Raw genomic sequence first — 20,515 nt, 5'->3', positions numbered from 1 at the left:
CCTTTGTGCATTGAAATAAGGCTGCGGCAAATATGAAGTTATCTAGGTCAAGTTGTGCAGACAAAGATGGGGACCTGATCCCACCGGTAGGCTTTGGGCTAATAGGTCGATCATCTCATGAACTATTTTTGCCCTCCGCTATATAATTTAGTCCAAATTAGCTTTCGCCAGAATAACTTTGACATTTACATTGCCAAGTGAAAATTATTGCAAATTCGTTTTTTTGTGGGGTTTTTTGTGTTTTTTTTAAAAAAAAATTTTTATCACATTATGCATTCAGACGCACGTCAAACGCCATCCTGTCATATCCAACCCAAACCACAGGGCGGGGACTTTACGCGAGCTATCCTCCTGCACGCCCCTCCCACAGAGGCGGGGCGTCGCATGCATCGCAAACGTCAACAACATGCCGGAGTCTTCCGGAGAAACAGAAACTGCCGAGAGACTGACGGACAGACAACAAAGAGATCAAGGAAACCCGTCGTTTCACAACATCACGTCTTTAATATCTCAGTTAGCAGATGATCATTTAACACTTGTGCGGGTAGGAGTCTCTTTTGTGTGAGCCCGGCTGTACATTGAGCATGCAATATAGTCACCTCATTGCGATGGTGTACGTAAAGCACGTGCATCTACGGTTAATCTGTCAGTGAGTGGTAACGTAAAACAACAAGACATCTGGACGGTATATATATAAAAGAACATCCAGGACCTTTCAAGTTCCTCCCAAACTGTTCCTGTGAACGAAATGGTGTCACCACACTAATTAGACGCTGTTAGACAGTTGTTCCCAGTGGTGTATTATTATTATTATTATTATTATTATTATTATTATTATTATTATTATTATTATTATTAAGCCTCTCTGTGTCACTAATGACTCTGTCAAAGTATGTTTTCATTGTCTCTACCCTCGACATGTTTTATTGTATTAATGATATCACTGTGATCCCTGCGTTGCTCTTTTGTCTCTCACGCAGAACATAAGCACAGGACTGGCAGTTGCTGGTGTCATTGTAATTGCCAGGAGTATCAGACTGGTAAGAGAATAAAGGCGGACACATAAAGGCACACTTTGGAGCAAATGGACCCCAAGTTGCAGACTCTGTTAATGGTTGCGTTTTGGATTTAATGAGCGTTAGTTCAAATTTGACACACATTTTTGCACTTGTATTATTTAATTTTCTTAAATCTTTTTATATGTTACTCTACTTGCTGCTGCCACGGCCAAATTTCTTGGATGAATAAAGGGATGAATAAAGTATATATCCTATCCTAATACTCTTCAGTAAAGTGGGAACTATAGTGTATATATTATTGCAGTCCATCAGCGTCTATTCACTCACTTAATTCCAAATAGCATTGTGTCTATTAGTATTAAACTTATAGTATGTTAATACATTGACATTTTAAGACAAATTAGTCATTTAACGTGCCACTCGGCTGTCTCATTTCACCTCTTTAGCTCACCAAATTTCAAGCCGCATCTGAGATCCCTGCTCGTTTTATTGAGAGGAACATCAGCCTTTGTGGGAAAGTTCATTCAATCACAGAGCGAGGACTTGAAGTGGAACATGTCCCAATTTATCTGCCGATTGTCTCCCCGTTTCTTACAAAACACAAAGGTAAGAGTAGCACACACACACACACACACACACACACACACACACATACACACACACACACACACACACACGCACACACACACACACACACACGTACACACATACAGCCGTACTCAAGAATAACCTATTAAGAGACAATTAAAATGGTCCAATCAGCACACTGATGCTTGTCTCATTAGTTTTTTATAGCGTGCACTTTTCTTTTTTTTATACCCAAAGATTTTATTGTGACATCTTTACTTTGTGAATGTCAGACTGTTGCATTTCATCATCTTTTCATGAGTGAGAGTGACAGGTAAGCTTGTTATCTGTGTTATCAAATTATGGTATTCATTGACCAATAACTTCCAGCAGCTGCTGCTTCATACAGAGTGCTCCATCAGCATCTTCAGTGTGAAGGACTCACATAAACAGATTGGCATTTCTCAAGTTATTTCAAATATTACCTCTGTCCCACTTGACCTCCCACATTTTAAAGCTGGTTAGACCAATCGCCCTGGGACTGTGGCTACACAAAGATGATTTACTTGCATGTCTTTCATAGGTACGGTTGGTCTGCGTGTGCTATTTTTCATATTAGGCCCCGGCCAATCACAGTTTGGGAGAAAAGTTGAATCTCGAAAACCAAACCAAAATGTGTCAGTACTAACCATCAAATCTGTAGTCTGGTTTTCTTAGAAAGTTACTGATATGAAGCTTCATCTTTTCTAATATTATACTATTATATCGAGGCAAGGTTATTATACAGCTGCTTTGTTTTGACCACATTTTACATTTATAAAACAATATTGGAGAAAAACACATTCATATTTCTAAAAACAAAAACAAGGTATCATTTTTGTTTTGGCACCAAAAAAATCATCAAAGAAAACACATCCCTAGTGATAATCATTACATTGTGCATAACTACAGAACAGCTATAGCCTAAGCATCACTGTAACACGTATAATAAATAGCTTTTTTATGTCCTCTTTAGGTGGGTGCACGTCCCCGTTGCTGGTGCATCTTGCTGGAGTGGAGTTGACTCCAGAGGGCAGGGTATGGCTGCAGAAAAACTTGGCTCCTGCCCAAACCGTCTGGCTCAAACTTATCAGCCGAGAAGACGACGTGCTTCACTGTTTGGTGTCTCCAACCAGGGTGAGTAAGTACGACAAAGGGAGTGGAGTCAGTCTCTCAGCAGGTGCCGGAAAACGTACATGTCTAGATGTATAGTAAACCAACACCTGATTTCAGATCGATAGTGTATATTCCAGCAGGTCATTTCTCTGTCTCTCCAGCAGAGGTCGATGTGGAGCTACTGTATGAACGAAGAGGTCCTCATGCTGGGTCTGGCTCGCACTGTGCCCGTGGTCGGGGTCCTGCCTGCCTCTCGCCTCTACTGGCGTCTCCTCAAGCGGCTGCACAGGGCAGAGGTCAAAGCCGAGAGGAGGAGGCTGGGCCTGTGGAAGCAGGACGGCCTGTGGGAGAGAGCGTCCAAGGTGGTCAGGGACAGCGCTTTATTCAGACTGATGAAGAGGATCTTGAAGAAGACCGGAGACTGATCGCTTCAAGACAGAGTTGTTTAATTAAAATGTGACGGCGCACAATTTGTCTCATTCATTCTGGATACCAGTTGTTGCCGAGTGATATATCTCACCTCGGGTTATGAAAAGGGCCACCCATCACTAATCGGTCATGTATGATAGATGTGCTTATTCATGCTATAAAAACTAGATTCCCCTGATTTGACTTTTTATTTCTCATTACACCTGTTGCACTAGTTTGTGTTTTAGTTCTGCTGTGTGTTCACAGAAGTTTGAAATGATTAAAAACATATTTCAAACCCCGGTACTCATCCTTTGGCTTTCACTTACCCCTTTAGACCACATCTTAGCACAGCCTGCTCTGTGGCAGTGTCTGTGTGTGTGTGTGTGTGTGTGTGTGTGTGTGTGTGGGTGTGCGGGACACCCCACTGATCACAAAACCAAGGCGAGGTATGTTAATGGTGTGTTCAAAATGGAGGAGGGGGGGGCTCTCACTGTTACTATAGAAACACCAAATGTGAAATACAAAGCCAAGCAAAGGCTAAACTCTACATGACTGCCCTCAAACCCCACGGGAGCCTTCCACGTTGTGTGTGTGGGTGTGTGTGTGTGTGTGTGTGTGTTGGGGGGGGGGGCTACAAAGAGGGCCCTTTTCGCCGTAACATGATCAAGACATTTGACTCCTGAAATAAAGGGGAAACCAGACCGAGCCAGCAAACTGCATTGATTTCATGTGGTGTCATCATTGCAATGGATGAAGAGCGCACACTCAACCCCTCCTGAAGATTAAGCCCCATAGCAAATGTCCTGTATTTCTAAGATTACACTCATGTGCTTGTCATTATTGTTTGCAATACAAGTCCACTGGCAACATTGCACCTTGTGCTTCCATGTGCTGTGGTTGCTATCCATGCTTCAACCAAGCACGACAGAGGAGGAGGAGGAGGAGGAGGGTCTGCAAATGAAGCCAGACTGTAATGTGTGTCCTGTGGGGTGCAGGGTGCGGGGGTCTCCATGCACTGAGCACCGACCAGTCAATCCAATGGGCTAAAGGAGATTAGTGCAAAGGGGAGGAGGGTTGCAGGGGGTAGAAGGGGATTTTTTTGGGTCCAAGCACAAAGACAGGAGAGGAGGAGTCACAGCTGAAGGGAAAGGGAGTGAAGGAAATGAGAAAGGGGGGGGGGGGGGGTGATGAATCAGCTCTCTTTTGTTGTGCAAATGTTACTAGCGACTGTTACTGGTCAGGGAGGCTCGTGATTGGTGGGCTGGTTTAAATTGTAAGGTGCATTTCAGGCTGATGGCTGTTGCTGCCAGACTTTGAACTGGCACACTGGGAGGAGTAGGGAGGAAACCACGGGACAGATAAGAGGGGGAAGGAAGGGCAAAACCACTCTGAAGCTGAGCATCACACAGTCAATGCTGTTCAATGAGGAGGTTTTACACTTGTCATGTTTTCTCTTAATGCAGATTATTATTGAATATGTGTGCAGGTAGGATTATGGTCATCAATGTGCTGCATGATTACCTGCCATGGTGTTTATTGTACATTACTCACTATTCATCAAAACTGCTTGAAGAAGATGTAATGGACCAAGAAGACCATTACAAAAACAAATGTTGGAACGTCTTAATCCTATTTTAAATACTACCGGATAAATTAACGTTCAAATTATATACATATAATAAGCAATAATAATATAAAGAACTAACTACTCGTATAGAAAGAACATAAAGTATTGTCCCTTACTGGTAATAAATAAATAAAAATTATATACAATAATTAAATCTCTTCTATTTTTTTTTCCTGTTTCTAGTATTGAATGAAATGATGGATTGAATGAGTAATCCATCTCTCTGGTGTCTCGTGGGGAAACTGTCCACTCCTCAATCCAGTCCAGGTCTTTCCTGGTTCCCCTCGTCCCACAGCAGTAGTAGTCGTTTGAAAAGGCACTGGTTTGATGTAGTGGTGCTACTGGCCCGCCGCAGTGAAGCTGTTGGGACATTCTCTCTCCTTGAAGCCGCAGCCGGGACTCTCTCAGCCGGACTGCGCACGGTGCGGGCATGCAGCGGCTGGAGGACTGCTGCTCTGGTGAAAGTGTCAACATCCTGTGAGGAAGCTGACAACGTGGTTTCAAAATCTGAAAGTGAATTGGCACAAGTGAGTAAACCTGCGATGGGAAAAAAACAGGGACATTATACCTCACAAGGGGCATTTTTCTGAACTTAAAAAGACTTTCTTGACCCTTAACTGTGCACTTTTCTGACTGTGGCAATCTGCAGCCACTTAACTGTCACTTTAAATGTACTGTTGGCATGTTGCTGTATACAGTATCCAAGCAAATGTGCACCTGTTAAACCTGTGTGCATGGACACAGCTCTGTATAGCAGCTCAAGACGGTCCTTATCTTCATTGCACCTCTTTAGGTAAGTAAGCCACAGCTACTCAGGCACAAAACATTTCCTTAATCTTGGATTATTTTGACAACCACAAACTGCCTGAGCTGATGTGATCAGGTATATATGTGTCGTGTGCATTGGCTGATATTCGACTACAGTCAATACTTATTTTGTGTGATTGATGAAGCATTTTCTGCTGCATGGGTTTCACATGTTGGTGCTCCTTCCCTCTTGTGCTTTAACAACAGAGATCTGCAGCAGGGCAGCGTAACAATGGCCTTTATTAAACTCAGTTAGCAGCCACCAGAGAGAGAAAGAGATGGGGCAATCCCCCCTCCCACCCCGTCCGAGAGCAGGGTCCTTGGGGATTCTTTGATTTGATTTGAGTGGTTGTGTGTAGCCGCCTGGGTGAGAAAGACAAAGAGATTTAAAGAGACAGAGAGCTGGTTTGGCACAAAAAACCCACAAAGGTGACTCTCCATCTGAGTGTTGACAACATCTCATACAAGGAGGCTCTTTGTCAGGCAGAGATGGTGAAGCTTATTTGCCAAATGATACTGGCATAAAGGCCTCAGGTTCAAACTCACTCACTTCTGTATGTGCCGTTTGCAGTTGTTGATTGAACTGTCTCATGACACAGGTCCCATATTTGATTTCACCTGCTGCCAAAACACTTACTGTTAAACAACTATAACAGCGAGTAGCTTTTCCATCACACAGCCACATGCACTGTAGTGTGTGTGCGAGTGTGTGTGTGTGTGTGTGCGCAAGAATGCATCGGTCGTAAAGTGACTCCCTTGTTATTATGTGACTAGAAGTATTGTGAACAGTGTATCGGCTTGCTGGTGTAGGGTTGTGGGAGTGGGAACATGACTCGTCGTGGGTGCTGTGATCCCTCATGAATAATTGAAGGTGTTTTTTGGTGGAAAGGAAGAGAGAAGGACTGAGGGGGTCAAATTGTTTGTAAGATATGTGTATATGTATTGTTGGTGTGTGTGTGTGTGTGTGTGTGTGTGTGTGTGTGTGTGAAAAAGCAATGATAAAGCTGTCACTTTGTGCTCCTGTATGTCCGAGGCCCATCACAAACATACTCGTACCCATTTACGAATACTGAAATGAACCGCTCTCTTCTGTCGTTGGGGACATTAAGCAGATATTTTGAGTCTAAAGCCTGAGAGTAAAAGTAAAGGAGAGATTAAGAGGTGTCTCTGCTTGAAATAGAGCTGCAGGTTTGACTCATGACCTTACCCAACCCATAATTTCACAGTAAATCAAGACGACCCCACCACACACACACACATGCTCCACCACACACATGTGCACATGAAAGTCAAAAAAGATTGCGCTCTCAAAGTGTTTAAAAGCATGGCGTATACACATGATGTTCTGGCTATGAAGACTAAAATGGATGAATCTGTTATCAATGGCATATTTTTATTTGTGTTCATAATTTCAAGCTGTACGAGAACATCACTTAATGATTCTCTTCTCTAGACTTCTGACCTTATAGGAGTTTCTATTTCGGCTTCACACGTAGACGCTACATTTACGGGTTGGTCACGCAGCGCTTTCTCAGAGGAGATGTGTTAGTTTGCAGCACTTTTAAGACTCTGTGATGTCACAGCGTGTCGACAGCCGCAGATAGCCTCAGTGCCTCCTGGTAACAGCTCTGACCCCCCAGTGACCTTGCTCTGGTTCCTTATCAGGTCAAAGGCTCTAAGAAACAGGCTGGGCAATTTTCATGTGACTTCCTCTCCCAGGTAAAGACACATTAGAGCTGTTTTGTAGAGCTCAAATGATAATTATCGTTTCATTGTTTCAACTTTTTCAAGCTAAATTGACAAATAATGTCTTGAAATTATTATGAAAAGGAATCAATGATGAAAATAATCTGTTTAATGGTTCCGTTGCATCTCTGGAGATTTGAACAGGATGATATTTCATGCAGATTTTATTGAACCTGAGGTAGAAAATGTGAGTTTTAAAGAATAAGAAATATAATAGTCTGCAGTCTAAAAATTGACTGTATACAAGCAGATAATAAAGTCATATAAATTGTTAGCATGAATACAAAGTGGACTAATGCAGACACAAACATCTTACAAGAGATAATAAAAAAGGCAACTTGTGGCCACCCCAGTGAGTGAGTGAAGCGCTTCTGGAAACATACCAAGACAGTTTGCTCTCTTTGGAGACCTTAACAAGCAATTACAAGCTACTCATTGACTGGAGAAGAGCAAAGTGCTTCACTGGTTGAATGTGAACAGGATCCTCGTCCATCAGGTCACGTTCAGAGAAGCAGTACAACATGTTGGATATAAACATGTGCTTGTGCTTCACAAAAGCCATAACCACTAACTTAGTTGCAATTAAAAAAAAGACATTATCCTTATTTTATCGAATACTGGTTACTAATCACTCAGCATGTCTGACATCTGGTCACATGAAGGAGGATAACCGTAGTGCATCTGATTATTCATGCCTTAATAGAGTGCTCATACGTACATGTGGGTCGACAGCGGCTTTCTGTGTGTCTGTGTGCCGTTGTTACTCACACACACGTTTATATGAGGGGCTATTTGTTCCATGGCACATGTGTCATCAATATGCAACAGCCGCTTGAAGAGGAATTATGGTTTGAACTTGAGTCTTATGTTCAGAGTTATGCTTAACGGTAACAACGCAGTTCTTTTATTATTTATATTCAACTGACTCAAAAGTATGATCATCGCAGGTGATAAAGTTGATTATCGACTATGTTTGCGACAGTATAGTACAGTAATAGACAATAAATTAGTTGTTATATTTAGTTGCGGCACTATTACACGTTATGGTGATAAAGTTTGGTGGTGTTTGCTGTGTAACGTGTGTCATGTGACTTCAATGTTTATGGTGGCTTCATATAATCTTGCTGTATCGTAACCTGATACGCAATTTAAGCTGCTTAGTGTCTCTCATCTACCTCGACTCCCATCTCTAATGTGGGCTCTGTTATGAAAACAAACAGTCATTTTGAAACATCGTTCAGTAATCAAGCAGTGAGCCACAGGGGGCCGAGCGCTCCAGAGAGCTCACAGCAGCAGAGAGGCGTCGCAGGCCGTGAGGTGAAGGAGAGGTGAACGACGACGAAGAAAAGCCTTCGATGACGATACGCGTGTAACACGAAGGCAACGCCGAACAGTCAAACTTCACTGCAAAGATTTATAGTGAAGCAGATATGATGCTATCAGAAAGCTCTGGTTCCAAGACGACGAGAGAAACTGTTCTAGAGGTCTTTTTTTTACTTTTCTTGCTTTCACATGGTCACCTTTTGTGTTTTTCTCCATGTGTTGTTGTCGAAGTGAATCTTTTGGCCTCCAACTTAAGTTCCTCCACCAGCTCCAACTTTGAATCACCCAAGTTCAACTTAATATTTAATAGCCAATAATGAAATATTCCTGTTGATAAAATGGATACGCTGACGTCATTCAAAGAAACGGACATCAAACGTTGCTTATCGAATCTACAATTAAGAGAGCAGAGATTCATTGCTTTATCCATTCATGCTATGCAGTTATCCATATTTTAGTGGAGTTCTGTACTGCTTGCACACACAAATGTGTCATGACGTTTGGCGTCATATCACCAGAATGAGTCCCGTCACAGACGTATGTGTTCTACAGTGAGGCGGTGGCAGGGTCACAGGGTCACAGGGAAGTACTTTCACCTCAAAGACAGACGACCACTGAGCTCCACATGTTCCACCAGACAGTCACCTCCACTCCGGTCAGCCGGCACCAGACGCCAATAACTGTCTCAGAGGCTCCAGGCTTTTCCGGATCTATACATCTCCTGTGTGTGTGTGTGTGTGTGTGTGTGTGTGTGTGTGTGTGTGTGTGTGTGAGAGAAAGAGAGAGAGAGAGAGAGAGAGAGAGAGAGAGAAAGACAGATGAGCAACAGGTGGGGAAACACTAAGCGGTCAAACGAGGCGAGGGAGGAATGAAAAGTGATCAGGACCAAATAGTGGAAACTTAGGAATCTGGGAATAATGTTCCAGGAGAAACAAAAGTATGATGAATAAGAAGACATTGAGAAAGATGTATAATGTCAAAGGGTGAACGTAGGTGGGATAGATCCACTAGAGGGATTAGATCATGTCTGCACGAGAGCTGGTAGGACAGCAAAGACATTGAGATGTTAACCAGCTATAAACTGTCACTGTGAGCTTGATTTTGATCACAAAACACAACTCGCTTCAAGAAACACAAGAGGTGGCGATGCCGCCGCTAACACGAGGAGAATGCATTTCAAAATGAAAGTCAAACTGGACAAATGTATTCTAATTAAAATTATAATAAATTATAATTAACTGCAGTAAAGGGAAAGTGTTTTGTTCTATCCTTCTATATACTTTTGCTTGTTCTCCTCCTTCGAGTTGCATACGTTGTCTTCTTTGCGCCCAAAATCAAGTTTTCTAAAATTGTATTGGTCGCTCAGCCCTGAAATATTAAACTCTCTTCTAACCTAACTCTCGAGAGAATCCACAATTCATGAAAACGTAATTAGAGTTTTTTGGATTCTCCTCACCACTCAAAGTCTTTCTGTCCAGGAAGGAAGCGATTGTTTCCTTCTCCTTAAACATATGATGTTGTTCCTCCTCTAAACCAGTTTTTTTTAAATTTGCATCTCGGGCTGTTTGTCTTGAGAGTCGTGAGTCGGTTCATGGGACAAGAGCGAGAGGATTTAATGCTCTGAATCCTCTCGCGCTTGTGCTGTGAACCAGCACTGTTTATTATTTTAACCAGAGATGATTTGCGCTGGTCAGGTGGTACTTGGCTGAAAAAATATTTTACAGAAAAAAGGTTGAGAACCACTGTATTATAGAACATGTTTAGTAAAATTATCTTGAAACATGTTTGGACACTCACAGTGCAACTCTCTTCTCCTCTTCAGGTCATCATCTTGTCCCCCTCCTCCTCTTCCTCCCACCATGAGCGCCTGGGTTGTGAACAAGAAAGGAGAGCCAAAGTACCGCCGGCACTTCCTGACAGACAACAGCACCTTTCATGGTAAATACAGTGTAAAACACACACAAACACAACACAATCAGGTGCTTTCTCTCTTGGGACGGACGGTCCACATTCTCTGATAACTGTACGTCATGGAAGTGAACAGCAGAGGGAGACTCTTTTCCATTATTGAGCCTCAAACACTTTTATATTGCAGCCTGCAGCCAGGATTCAGTCTTGTGCCGACCGTGTTCAAAAAAACCTCAACCCCAATCACTGTGTGACTCTGACATGAATGGTAATCATGACAGGGTGTGATGTGCAGCAGCGGGCCACAACACCTGCATGGTGTCGCCATGTTTCTCCTCTTGTGTGACCCCTATATATGAGTACATTCAGTGGAAAGTTGAAGAAGAATATAGACAAGAGGATTTGCACACTGCTCTTCCACTTAATATTGGCATGCACCGGCTTAAGTACCCTGACACATGTATGCATAGCTGCTCGCACCAGTATGTTGCATGATTCACTGAACCCCAGCAGATCGTGCATTGGTCGTTCTCCACGAAGCTGACAATAATCCAGGCGTCAATTTGATCACGACTTATGAGCTCCGAGGCAGTCAGGCTGCAGACGCTGACAGATCCGTCAGACAAATCCAGTATAAATCTCTGATCTCGGTCTGCCTTTGTGGTTGTCACACACTCAGCAGGCAGACCACTTAAAGCAGGGGTGTCAAACTCATTTTAGTGAAGGGGCCACATGCTGCCCATTGTGATCTCAAGTGGGCCGGACCAGTAACATCACAGCATAATGACGCATAAACAACGACAATATTTCTCGATGTTTAAATCATCGGTGAAGGTTTTTAGATGATAAACTCGATTTTAACCTCATTCAACAATTAACTAGAAACATAAAGAGCCAAAATTCAGACATCAGCCCTCTGTGTATCTGCCCGCTCTCCTCTGCAGATTCCCTCGCTTTGTGACACGTTTGTGACGCCACTTCCATGACGTGATCCATGTTTAACGACTTCCAACACAATCATATCAGTGCGCACGTCAATTGTGACTGTGGAGCAATGGTTTGCATGTCCGTCTTATAAGCAGAGGATCAGAGGTTCGAAGCTCATCTTTGGTAGTTTTGGTTGGACTGGACACCCTGGCGGACCCTATGTTTGACAACCTTGACTTAAAGCCTCACCTTGACTTCCTGTAGCTAGTGTCCACATTCCACCCCTGCAGACTGCACCAGTGTGTACTTTTAGCGTGTCAGTGAGCCACACACAAATCAGACCCGCCTCACTCTGCTGTGGATGATGGATGGACCTGTGTGAGGCAGAGAGTGACGGCTTCCCTTGTGTTCATGCTTAGACTTTCCTATAATTGTCCCTTTTGCAAATCTCTTTCTCCAAATCAAAGTAGAGTTTTCTTTGAGAATCTGTGATTCATTTATGTTGTGAAAGAATGCAGAGGATGAAATGCAAATGTCTTTTTTTTTTTTTTAAGTCACACAAGAGTGAGCTGCACCAGCCAGAACCCGCTCCAATCCATTTGTTCTTTTAGAAGAACACATATGATGCTTATCTATCACCTGTACATGCGTTATATCCTGGCTGCTAAAAGGGATTAATCGAGCAGAAATAAAACAGAGGATGGAATAAATTGTCTGTATCTTCACAAACTTAAGATCCGGATCTCTTTCCCAGACAGTTTGTCCTTTATTGTCACACAAAGCGTATTGAAAACATCTGCCTCTGGCCTCCCTTCCTCACAATTTTCCACATGAAATAGCTTCACGCTCTCTGCCTCTTTCACTTCCTCCAGTGTTTCCACGCTCTTGTGACTGACAGACTGGTTGATATTTCGTTCTTTGGACATGAATCAGATAGAGGTTTGAGGGAGGAGGCCGTCTGTGGAAAAAGGAATGAAAAGAGGTTTACAACTTAAACCAAAGTGAACAATCAGGGGAAAGCCTCATGTAACCAAATATCCGTCACATGCACATGAAACACACACACACACACACACACACACACACACACACACACACACACACACACTGAACTGTGTATCACTGGTGGTCAGACATGTCTTTTTGTTTCTCCAGACAGCACGTATTGATTTGGTAACCTCTGCGCCTTCCTGTGTGTGTGTGTGTGTGTGTGTGTGTGTGTGTGCGTGTGTGTGTGCGTGTGTGTGCGTGTGTGTGTGCGTGTGTGTGTGTGTGTGTGTGTGTGCGTGTGTGTGTGCGTGCATGGGTTTGTGCACATGCATGCACAAGTGTGTGTTGCTGAGTGAGCTTGGTCACTCCATAATTGTCTCCTGCAATCCTCAATGAAATGTCTTTAACATGGTCCAATGGGCAAGACTCATCTGGAGTTCTACATGGACCAAAACTAATGGACTAAACTAGGATACATACAACACACACACACACACACACACACACACACACATGCACGCACGCGCGCACACACTCACTTTTTAAAGGCGGCACTATTAATACATGTTCACACAGAATTTGCGTCTCTCTCTCTCTCTCTCTCTCTCTCTCTCTCTCTCTCTCTCTCTCTCTCTCTCTCTCTCTCTCTCTCTCTCTCTCTCTCTCTGTCTCTCTCCCTCTCTCCCTCTCTCTCTGCACGAGCGGCCCGCGCAGCGCGCGCACCGCAGAGCGACAGAGCCTCATGTTGCGTTTCCCCCGCTGCGTCTTTGAGGAAGCACACAACGAGACACACACCGAGAGTGTAAAGTAGGTCATAGCGCTGGCATCCCTGCGCAATGGTGACTGTTTAGGACGTAAACAGAGGATTGGCCGACCTATACAAACACACACACACACACACACACACACACACACACACACACACACACACACACACACACACACACACACACACGTTAGTAGCACGAGTTCAGTTGGGTGAGAATTCAAACCAGACCGCCGGACAAAGCTAATAAAAAATGCCCCAAATGCCTTAACTCTGGCGGGGGAGCCGCTTCTCTGTGCGCCATTGTCCACTCTCGCTCATGCCATACGCATTGGCTAATCCCTTGCTCATTAACAAGCACTCCGTCGGTCCAACAAGCGCGTGAGGAATCGGCTTATCGCCTGTGCGCTGCGGCGGGTGAGAGGAGAGGATGTGCGCGCGGCGGCTGTGGATGTCAGAGGTTTGATGGTTTTGGGAAGCCACTCCACACATCGTTCCGGGGAGGCAGGTGCCGAGGAGCAGTTTTTTTTTTTTGGTTTGTTTCTTGGGTCCGTTCTTTTTTAGCACCAAAAAAGTGACACTTCATTATCATGGCGCATTTCATGTGAACGTCTGATCATCATGGAGACATTGACTAGTCAGGCACCGTTTGATGGTTTTTCGAGCTGCTGCAATTAGGAGATAAACAATTATGTCCAAGACGCATGGAGGAACCTAGTGAGACCAACAACTCGAGTCCTAAATGGCAGAACTTGAAGTTTGCAGGAATCTCAGCTTGGAGAAGGGTAAGTTATAATTGTCAAGCTTTTTTTTCTCTCCCCCGTTTGGTTATTTCATCTTTCAGTCTCACATATGGAGAGAAATACTGTGTGGGGCACATACGTGGATGCCCAGAATCCTACATTGCTAACCAGCAGAAGCCCATGCGTAATTTCTCCCTTGTAGTTGTTTATGTGGAGATTTTTCATCTCCCGCGTTGCAAGAAACAGCTTCAAAATGAATCTTAATTGAGGATTGTCAATTAGCATGACGGCTTGATTATGCAATACTTAATGTTTTATGGACAGGTGGGGTACAAAACGTCCGAATTGTTTTTTAAAAAGAAGAAGTGAAATACATTTATAAACAGTTTTTGTCAGTTTATATGAAAGCTCTTGATCATCATTGGAGTAGCAGGGATCTGTCCCTCAACATGCCCCTTTGTTCTTGTCACTAGGGGGCAGGAAAGCCTCTTAATTGGTTCGGATTGTGCAGGACTTGCTCTGCCCTCAGACCATACAACACCACCTAGGTGTGGATGTGCCTGCTCTTTACTGTCCCGCCTCCTCTGCACTGGTCACAGAAATAACTGAGATGCTTATGGGTCCTGTCTCTGCAGCACCAGGAGACTGCCAGACCCCCATCGCATTAACGCATGCCAAAAGTCAGAGGGTGCATTGTTGTTGTCACTGGCATCAGCAGAAATAGGAACTCCGAGCGGGGCATGCTGAGAACCACACACTGTGACGATGACTCAAGCTTTGATGACAACATTTAAGTCCAAACTGTCCCCTGGCTGTAGGAGTGACCCCCTCTGCTCTCCCCTGTACGCTGTCAAGAAATCTGGCGCGTCCCTGGCATTTTGAAACCTGGCTGTGTCAAACTGTCAGTCTTCACCCCTACAGCGCCTGCTTTTCTTTATCCATGTGAGCGTCGGGGTGTGAGCGGGAGGTTCCTGCTTTCATCAACGGCCAAGAGGGCTGCCTCTTAATTCATTTTGGCAACACTTGTGCTGAGGAGCCCCTGCTGAGAGAGAAGAGGAGAGAAAATGATGGCGGGAGGAATGTTTGGAGCCACATGCACGGCTGCTAATCTCCTCCACATGAAGGAAATGGCATTTCTATGTAAAATGGGTTTTTCCTCATGTGTCTCTCCTGTACTGATGATGATGATGAATCTCAGCATGCGCCCCCTTTTGTCTCTGCCTCTTTCTTTCTGTCGCTCCAGGGCAGAGAAACAGCTAACAGACACCAGGGGAGGAACACACTCTCATCATTTCAGCTCTCTTTTTTGGTTATTTTCAATCTCATTTCCTTTCCTCTCCTAAATACTTCATTGGTTCTGACGGAAATGTGTTGAGTATGAGTCTTGAAAGCCGTAATGTAAGAGGCAGGCACTGAATGTGGAATAGCTCCTGATTTATGATTTACTCATGTCAAATGTAGACACATTTCTCAAAGTAAGATGTAAGAACTAGAATAATTCAATGAATATTTCCCCTCTCCTTTCCTATCTAACCTCAACCTTTAGCGACTGAAATGTTTCTGTGGCACCGATTAATGATAAACTGTCGAGTGCCAAAATCTGGTGTTGAATATCTGACCAATAAGATATCGTCTCTTTCCAATTTTAGACATTTCACTGTTGCAAATTGCAAAGTAAGGTTTCAAAGAAAGTAATGTTACGAAACCGGTGCTGGAACTCAGGTGGTGGTAAATCATTTCTAAAAATACAGTGCCTTGCTCAAGGACGCTAAGACATGCTAATTTAGCGCGGAGATCGAACCGGCTTTCGGAAACCTTGTTTCAGGACGACTGCATGAGCTCCAGCCGCCCATGCCTGCGTCTAGGCGAGAAATAAAAATGATCCATAGCCACTGGCTTTTATTTCATCCACCACCCAGAAGCTAGGTCCAGTTTCAAGCAGCTCGAGCAGCGCAGCTTCACTCCAACATTAAAGTGGCAGTCTGCATGGCAGCCTATAGCTCTGCTGCCAAAGATAGTGTATCTCAATCTAGTCACTCTCATGCAGGCTGGCTTAGGCAGAAAGAAGAAGCTAGAACATTGCATGAACATTAATCCATACCCTCTACACACACACACAAACACACACACACACACACACACACACACACACACACACACACACACACACACACACACACACAAGGCTTCAGTTCCCTCCTTTGATGCTGAACTCGGCCATTCTGGGAGCCCCGGGTAGCATCTTTGGTGAATGCATTATCATGCTGCAGTTGTCATGTGTTTATTTTCATTCCGGTGTTGCGCAATCCTCTGCACCCTGGGGGCACCCGGGGATCCATTTGTAGCTGTGGCTGGTTAGAGCGCTGCCTTGGGTGCTCTTAATTAGACGAAGTGAACGACTGCAAGATAAGGGTGTGTGTTTTCCCGCTTTTCGCTCGTCATTTCTCTGTGTGTCCTAACCTTTTATGTCGCTAAGAAGAGGAAACACCAACATAATTATGACTACTTCCATGCAGGTATTGTGTAATTTACATTTTTAATTTGTCCCCCCGATGGGTGTGAACATTTAAGACTCCCTGCTGTTATGCTGCTGTAGAATATGAAGCGTTTAGGCAGTGAGGAGACAAACAAAGATTACAATGATAAGCTGCCATCTCCATCATCATGGATTAGCTGTTACACTGCGAGTCATACAGCAGCTGTTTCACCAAGAACTTCATGTTATTCATGATCTGTGCAGTGTGAAAACCAAATTGAGCTCACATCAGCAATGATAATGTACGACCATGTTGCTGGTGAGCAAGCACAATGTCACCCATGTTCACCGTGTTTAACATGAAACAAACGTTTCATTAGCACAGAGTACAGCTGAGGCTGGTGTTATTCTTTCGATGAAAACAAAATAATTAAAGTAAAAGAATACACGTTTGATCAGGTTATGGAGCTAGATAAAAAGCCAGGAGATCAAATTAACACAATAAGACATGAATGCCTGTAGAAAACCTGACGCTGGAGCAGGCCATCCAGTATTCCCACGTCGGTTTCAACCAGATGTTGTGGTTCAAGGTCGACATCATGACCTCTAAACCACAGGCGTCTCCTTGCTTCCGTTTTCCTACGAGTGGCCTCTTGCGGTCGTGAATGATGACTGACGACTTTGTGTGGTTTGATTGACAGACGTCGTGTTCCATGAAGTGTCAAAGTACGTTTCTTATAACCAAGACCGCGATTTCCCCCCATGGCCTCAACAAAGCATAGTTGCTTATGTGTAACCAAACACAAAGAGGGGTGCTGCAGGAATCCTGTATCGCACTGACTGCTGATGGGGGGCCACATGAGAAAATGCTCAACTGGATCTCAACGGGAGGCAATTATGAACTCCCTGATATGTCGTTTAGGTTAAAGGAGTTCATTTTCTTTATCGGCTTCTTTCTGTGAGTGACTGGATCCTTCTTGGGGAGCTTTATATCTGTCACAGTTAAAACCATACGGATTATTTGACACAACATATTCTCTTGTCCTCTACTTGCTTGAGGATGGCGATTTCACGCTTTTTCATGCACCAATCAGAATTCATCACGTATCAACATCCCAGAGGTTGGATTGTTTACCTGTGTTAACATTTTTTGGACGTGCGCTCACCCATTTATTTTTCCAGTGGCTAACAAAAAGAGCTAATGAATGACATGGTGGCTTAGTGTTGAGCTCCACTCCCTCCTGCATGCAGTCTGCATGTTATCTCTGCCTCCATGCAGGTTTCCTCTGTGTTTCCTTCCAATGACACACATCAGACTCCAGCGGCGCCAGGCGTATGACCGTGTGTCTATCTGTGTGAGCTCTGACTGACAACTGATTCAGGTTGGCCCCCCCACCCATAATGCAATGCTGTCAAAGGCTCCACGACCCTGAATACAAACAGAAATATGACCACCCGGCAGTCACTCATCTGGCCTTCACACTGGTGGAGCAGAGGATGGAGTTTTAATTTTGACTCGAGCTCAGTACTGTCACAAATGTGCTCCTGGCTTTTCGTCCGTCCATTGTGGATCCTGATTTGCCGGCACGGTTATCCCAAAGTCATCAAGCTGAAGCTGCGCGCCTGACTAATTTAATTTCACAAGCTGTTGAATGTCCCGAGAGGATCAGGGGAAACGGGGCCGAGAACCTGATGACGTAAACTCTTAAATTCAGAACTATATATTAAAGAAGAAGATGTGATGAGACAACCGGAAAACGATCCAAAACTGCAGCGAGAACGTCATAGTTTGCAACGCCGTCTCCTGCCATGATTTTAAACATGAAGCTGCTTGCTAAACTATATAATATAGCCTCATATATAACTTTCCCCCCTGGTAATATATTCACTTCCTCCTTGATGCGTCCAGCTGAGCCTGGTTAACAAAATTGCTTATTTTGTTAATCATGCCCATTTGTTTCTGCGTCTGGATAATAGCTCGCCATTTTGCCATTTCGCCCTTTTTACAGAAAATAAAGCTCCATGACTTTTCCGTCAAAGTCAAATGTGAGTCTCTTTTCGTAATAGTATGTTGTTTTCCCCAAAGAATGGGCTTTCCCGGCTTTAGTAATGGAAATATAAGTAAGCTACACATAGTGGAAAGTGTGCAAAGGGGACTTCCCCTTGAGGAGGGCAAAGCGTGAAATAGAAGCGCATTTAGTTCACGATGAACAGATGGACAGCACACACACAAACACACAAACACACACACACACACACATCCCACAGGTCAACCCATTAAATCTTACTTTGAGTAATGCATTATCATGCATGTTATGTCATCCCCTTATCCCCATATCCCACTGTATGACCTCAATGAACCCAGATGATGTGCAGAGACACACATCTGCTGCACTCCGCTCTTCATAATCGCGCCATAAACTACACAACAATGCTGGAGCTGTTACACGCATTAATTGAAGTCTGTGCATCAGGGCGGCAGGGTGGCAGCACACTGGCACAGCAGCACATATTCTCAGAGGCGGCAAACATCAGAGAGTGGTAGCAAGGGGGAGTGGAGAACAGATGACCAGGAGAAAGCTGGAAACGTGTGTGTGTGTGTTTGCACACAGAAGATTGCCAGTTGAAGGTGCCGCCACAGATCACAGGACGGCACTGAGGAGGACCAACAGCAGGAGGGCTGGTGTGGTTGTTGTCTGCAGCCTGGAGGCTTTCTGTCAGTGTGGAGGGTCTATCAAGTCCAATGTGAGGGGAACCAAAAGCCCTTTTTTCTTTCTTTTTTAAAGAGTTTTTCAAGCTACAGGTGGAGTGTATTGCACACGGGGACTGAGCAAAGGAGGACTCCTTACTGGCTCCGAGTTTTCTGCAGAGAAAATGGAGGAAATTTCTTTCGGTCCCACTGCATTACCTGCAAATAAAGTTCGACCCACTTTTCTTCACGGTGCTGCTGAAAAATCGGCAGCCTTAACAGTCGCGACTCTGCTGGCGCGTAACGTCTTCCATATTGGCGGCACCGTGGCCGTGCCACAGAAATGCAGGCTCACACAAATTGGTAAGTGTGTGCGTGTTGGGGAGTCTAAACAGTATAACTCAATATGCTCCACAGATTAAAACTCATTCAAAATAACAAACATAAGCGATTGCATTTTCTACCCCTCAACACTAAGATTGATATTTTGTGTAAAATCTTGTGTGAAATCCTTCTGTTCGTCTGTTTTTCTTCTTCAGCGGGTTGTGTTTTTACAGACTAAATGTACGTGTGTGGACAAACACACTGCATATTGAACATACTGCTTGTCGGTACTATTTATAGCCCAGTAAAAGAGCTCATGTTTATGGATCAGAATATCCCCGGGACGATCAACCTGCTCACTCCTGTAACGTTGAACCTGTGAAGCATGTCTTAATGAGATGTTGCTCGTGCGCAGAAGATGTGTCTTGTGTGTTGATTTCTGTTTGTTTTGCCACTCGTCAGAGCAATAATTATGTGTAAATGTCATTAATTTATGTCCCGTGGACAGTTAGTCAACCAAAACTGAATCACCGCTTGATTAAACTTCAGCACTCAAAACAAACCTTTAGGTCTTGAGCGTTGACGGAGCAGCGAGGGAAAAACCACGAGGCCATGCCTCCGTTCAGACCGTTATATTCTGGTTTGATTGCCGTGTTTGTGTTTCAACAGTCAGACTGGCTTGAATAGTTCAGGTGGTGCTGCCTTATGTCACATGAATAGTGCATGAAGGATCAGACAGATGCTGCTGAATATGAATTTATGTAGCTATGAATAACTCATGAGAAATCTTTTGGTGGTCCGTTCAAGCCATCGGCCTCTGACCAAATCTTAACAGAGATCTCACACGGAGCTGTTTAAGAATTGAAATATGACTGGACAGATAATAAACTCATAGTATGACGACTACGGGGATCGCTGAGAGGAATCTCTCATCATCGTCTCATCATGTTGAGATGAGAAGAGTAGATTGAAAATGTGGAGCGGAAACGGCTGTGGATGCTGCTGTTTGCTGTCGCGGCCTCGCCGTTGTTGTACGG

General features: G+C 44.1%; 2 protein-coding genes across 8 annotated transcripts in view; both read left to right on the top strand.

Annotated features, from left to right (window-relative positions):
* The first annotated feature begins 400 nt into the window (after positions 1-400).
* Positions 401-3,395, top strand: c18h3orf33 (c18h3orf33 homolog (H. sapiens)). 2 transcript variants are annotated; one of them, XM_068585347.1, is made up of 5 exons: positions 401-544; positions 981-1,040; positions 1,466-1,625; positions 2,602-2,762; positions 2,903-3,395. In XM_068585347.1, the coding sequence occupies exons 1-5, from the start codon at positions 407-409 to the stop codon at positions 3,164-3,166; spliced, it is 783 nt and encodes a 260-aa protein (XP_068441448.1). In that variant the 5' UTR covers positions 401-406; the 3' UTR covers positions 3,167-3,395. The 2 variants fall into 2 exon arrangements, with proteins under 2 accessions (XP_068441448.1, XP_068441447.1); XM_068585346.1 differs by having other exon boundaries at positions 407-544; positions 2,906-3,395.
* Positions 3,396-5,208: 1,813 nt separating this feature from the next.
* plch1 (phospholipase C, eta 1) overlaps positions 5,209-20,515 on the top strand; it is a 47,630-nt gene continuing 32,323 nt past the window's right edge. For 4 of the 6 annotated variants that reach the window (XM_068584598.1, XM_068584596.1, XM_068584600.1 and 1 more), the window contains exons 1-2: positions 5,209-5,306; positions 10,478-10,593. In XM_068584598.1, the coding sequence (XP_068440699.1) occupies positions 10,515-10,593 (79 nt within the window). In that variant the 5' untranslated portion in view covers positions 5,209-5,306; positions 10,478-10,514. Of the gene's footprint in view, positions 5,307-10,477; positions 10,594-13,274; positions 14,032-19,334; positions 19,518-20,515 lie in introns of those variants that run through there. The other 2 variants (XM_068584597.1, XM_068584602.1) reach the window with 2 other exon arrangements.

Source organism: Clinocottus analis, unplaced genomic scaffold (assembly GCF_023055335.1).
Source record: "Clinocottus analis isolate CAN_PGR_092001 unplaced genomic scaffold, fCliAna1.0.p SCAF_2, whole genome shotgun sequence".
Classification (NCBI taxonomy): Eukaryota; Metazoa; Chordata; class Actinopteri; order Perciformes; family Cottidae; genus Clinocottus; species Clinocottus analis.
Note: the sequence above shows the minus strand (reverse complement) of the source record. Positions and strands in the feature narration are given on the sequence as shown.

Bases quoted from the DNA above. Each gene is read 5' to 3' on its own strand.
- c18h3orf33 (XM_068585347.1), top strand. From the start codon at position 407: ATGCCGGAGTCTTCCGGAGAAACAGAAACTGCCGAGAGACTGACGGAC. The intron at 1,041-1,465 runs GTAAGAGAATAA...TCACCTCTTTAG, and splicing joins TTGCCAGGAGTATCAGACTG to CTCACCAAATTTCAAGCCGC. The intron at 2,763-2,902 runs GTGAGTAAGTAC...CTGTCTCTCCAG, and splicing joins GTTTGGTGTCTCCAACCAGG to CAGAGGTCGATGTGGAGCTA.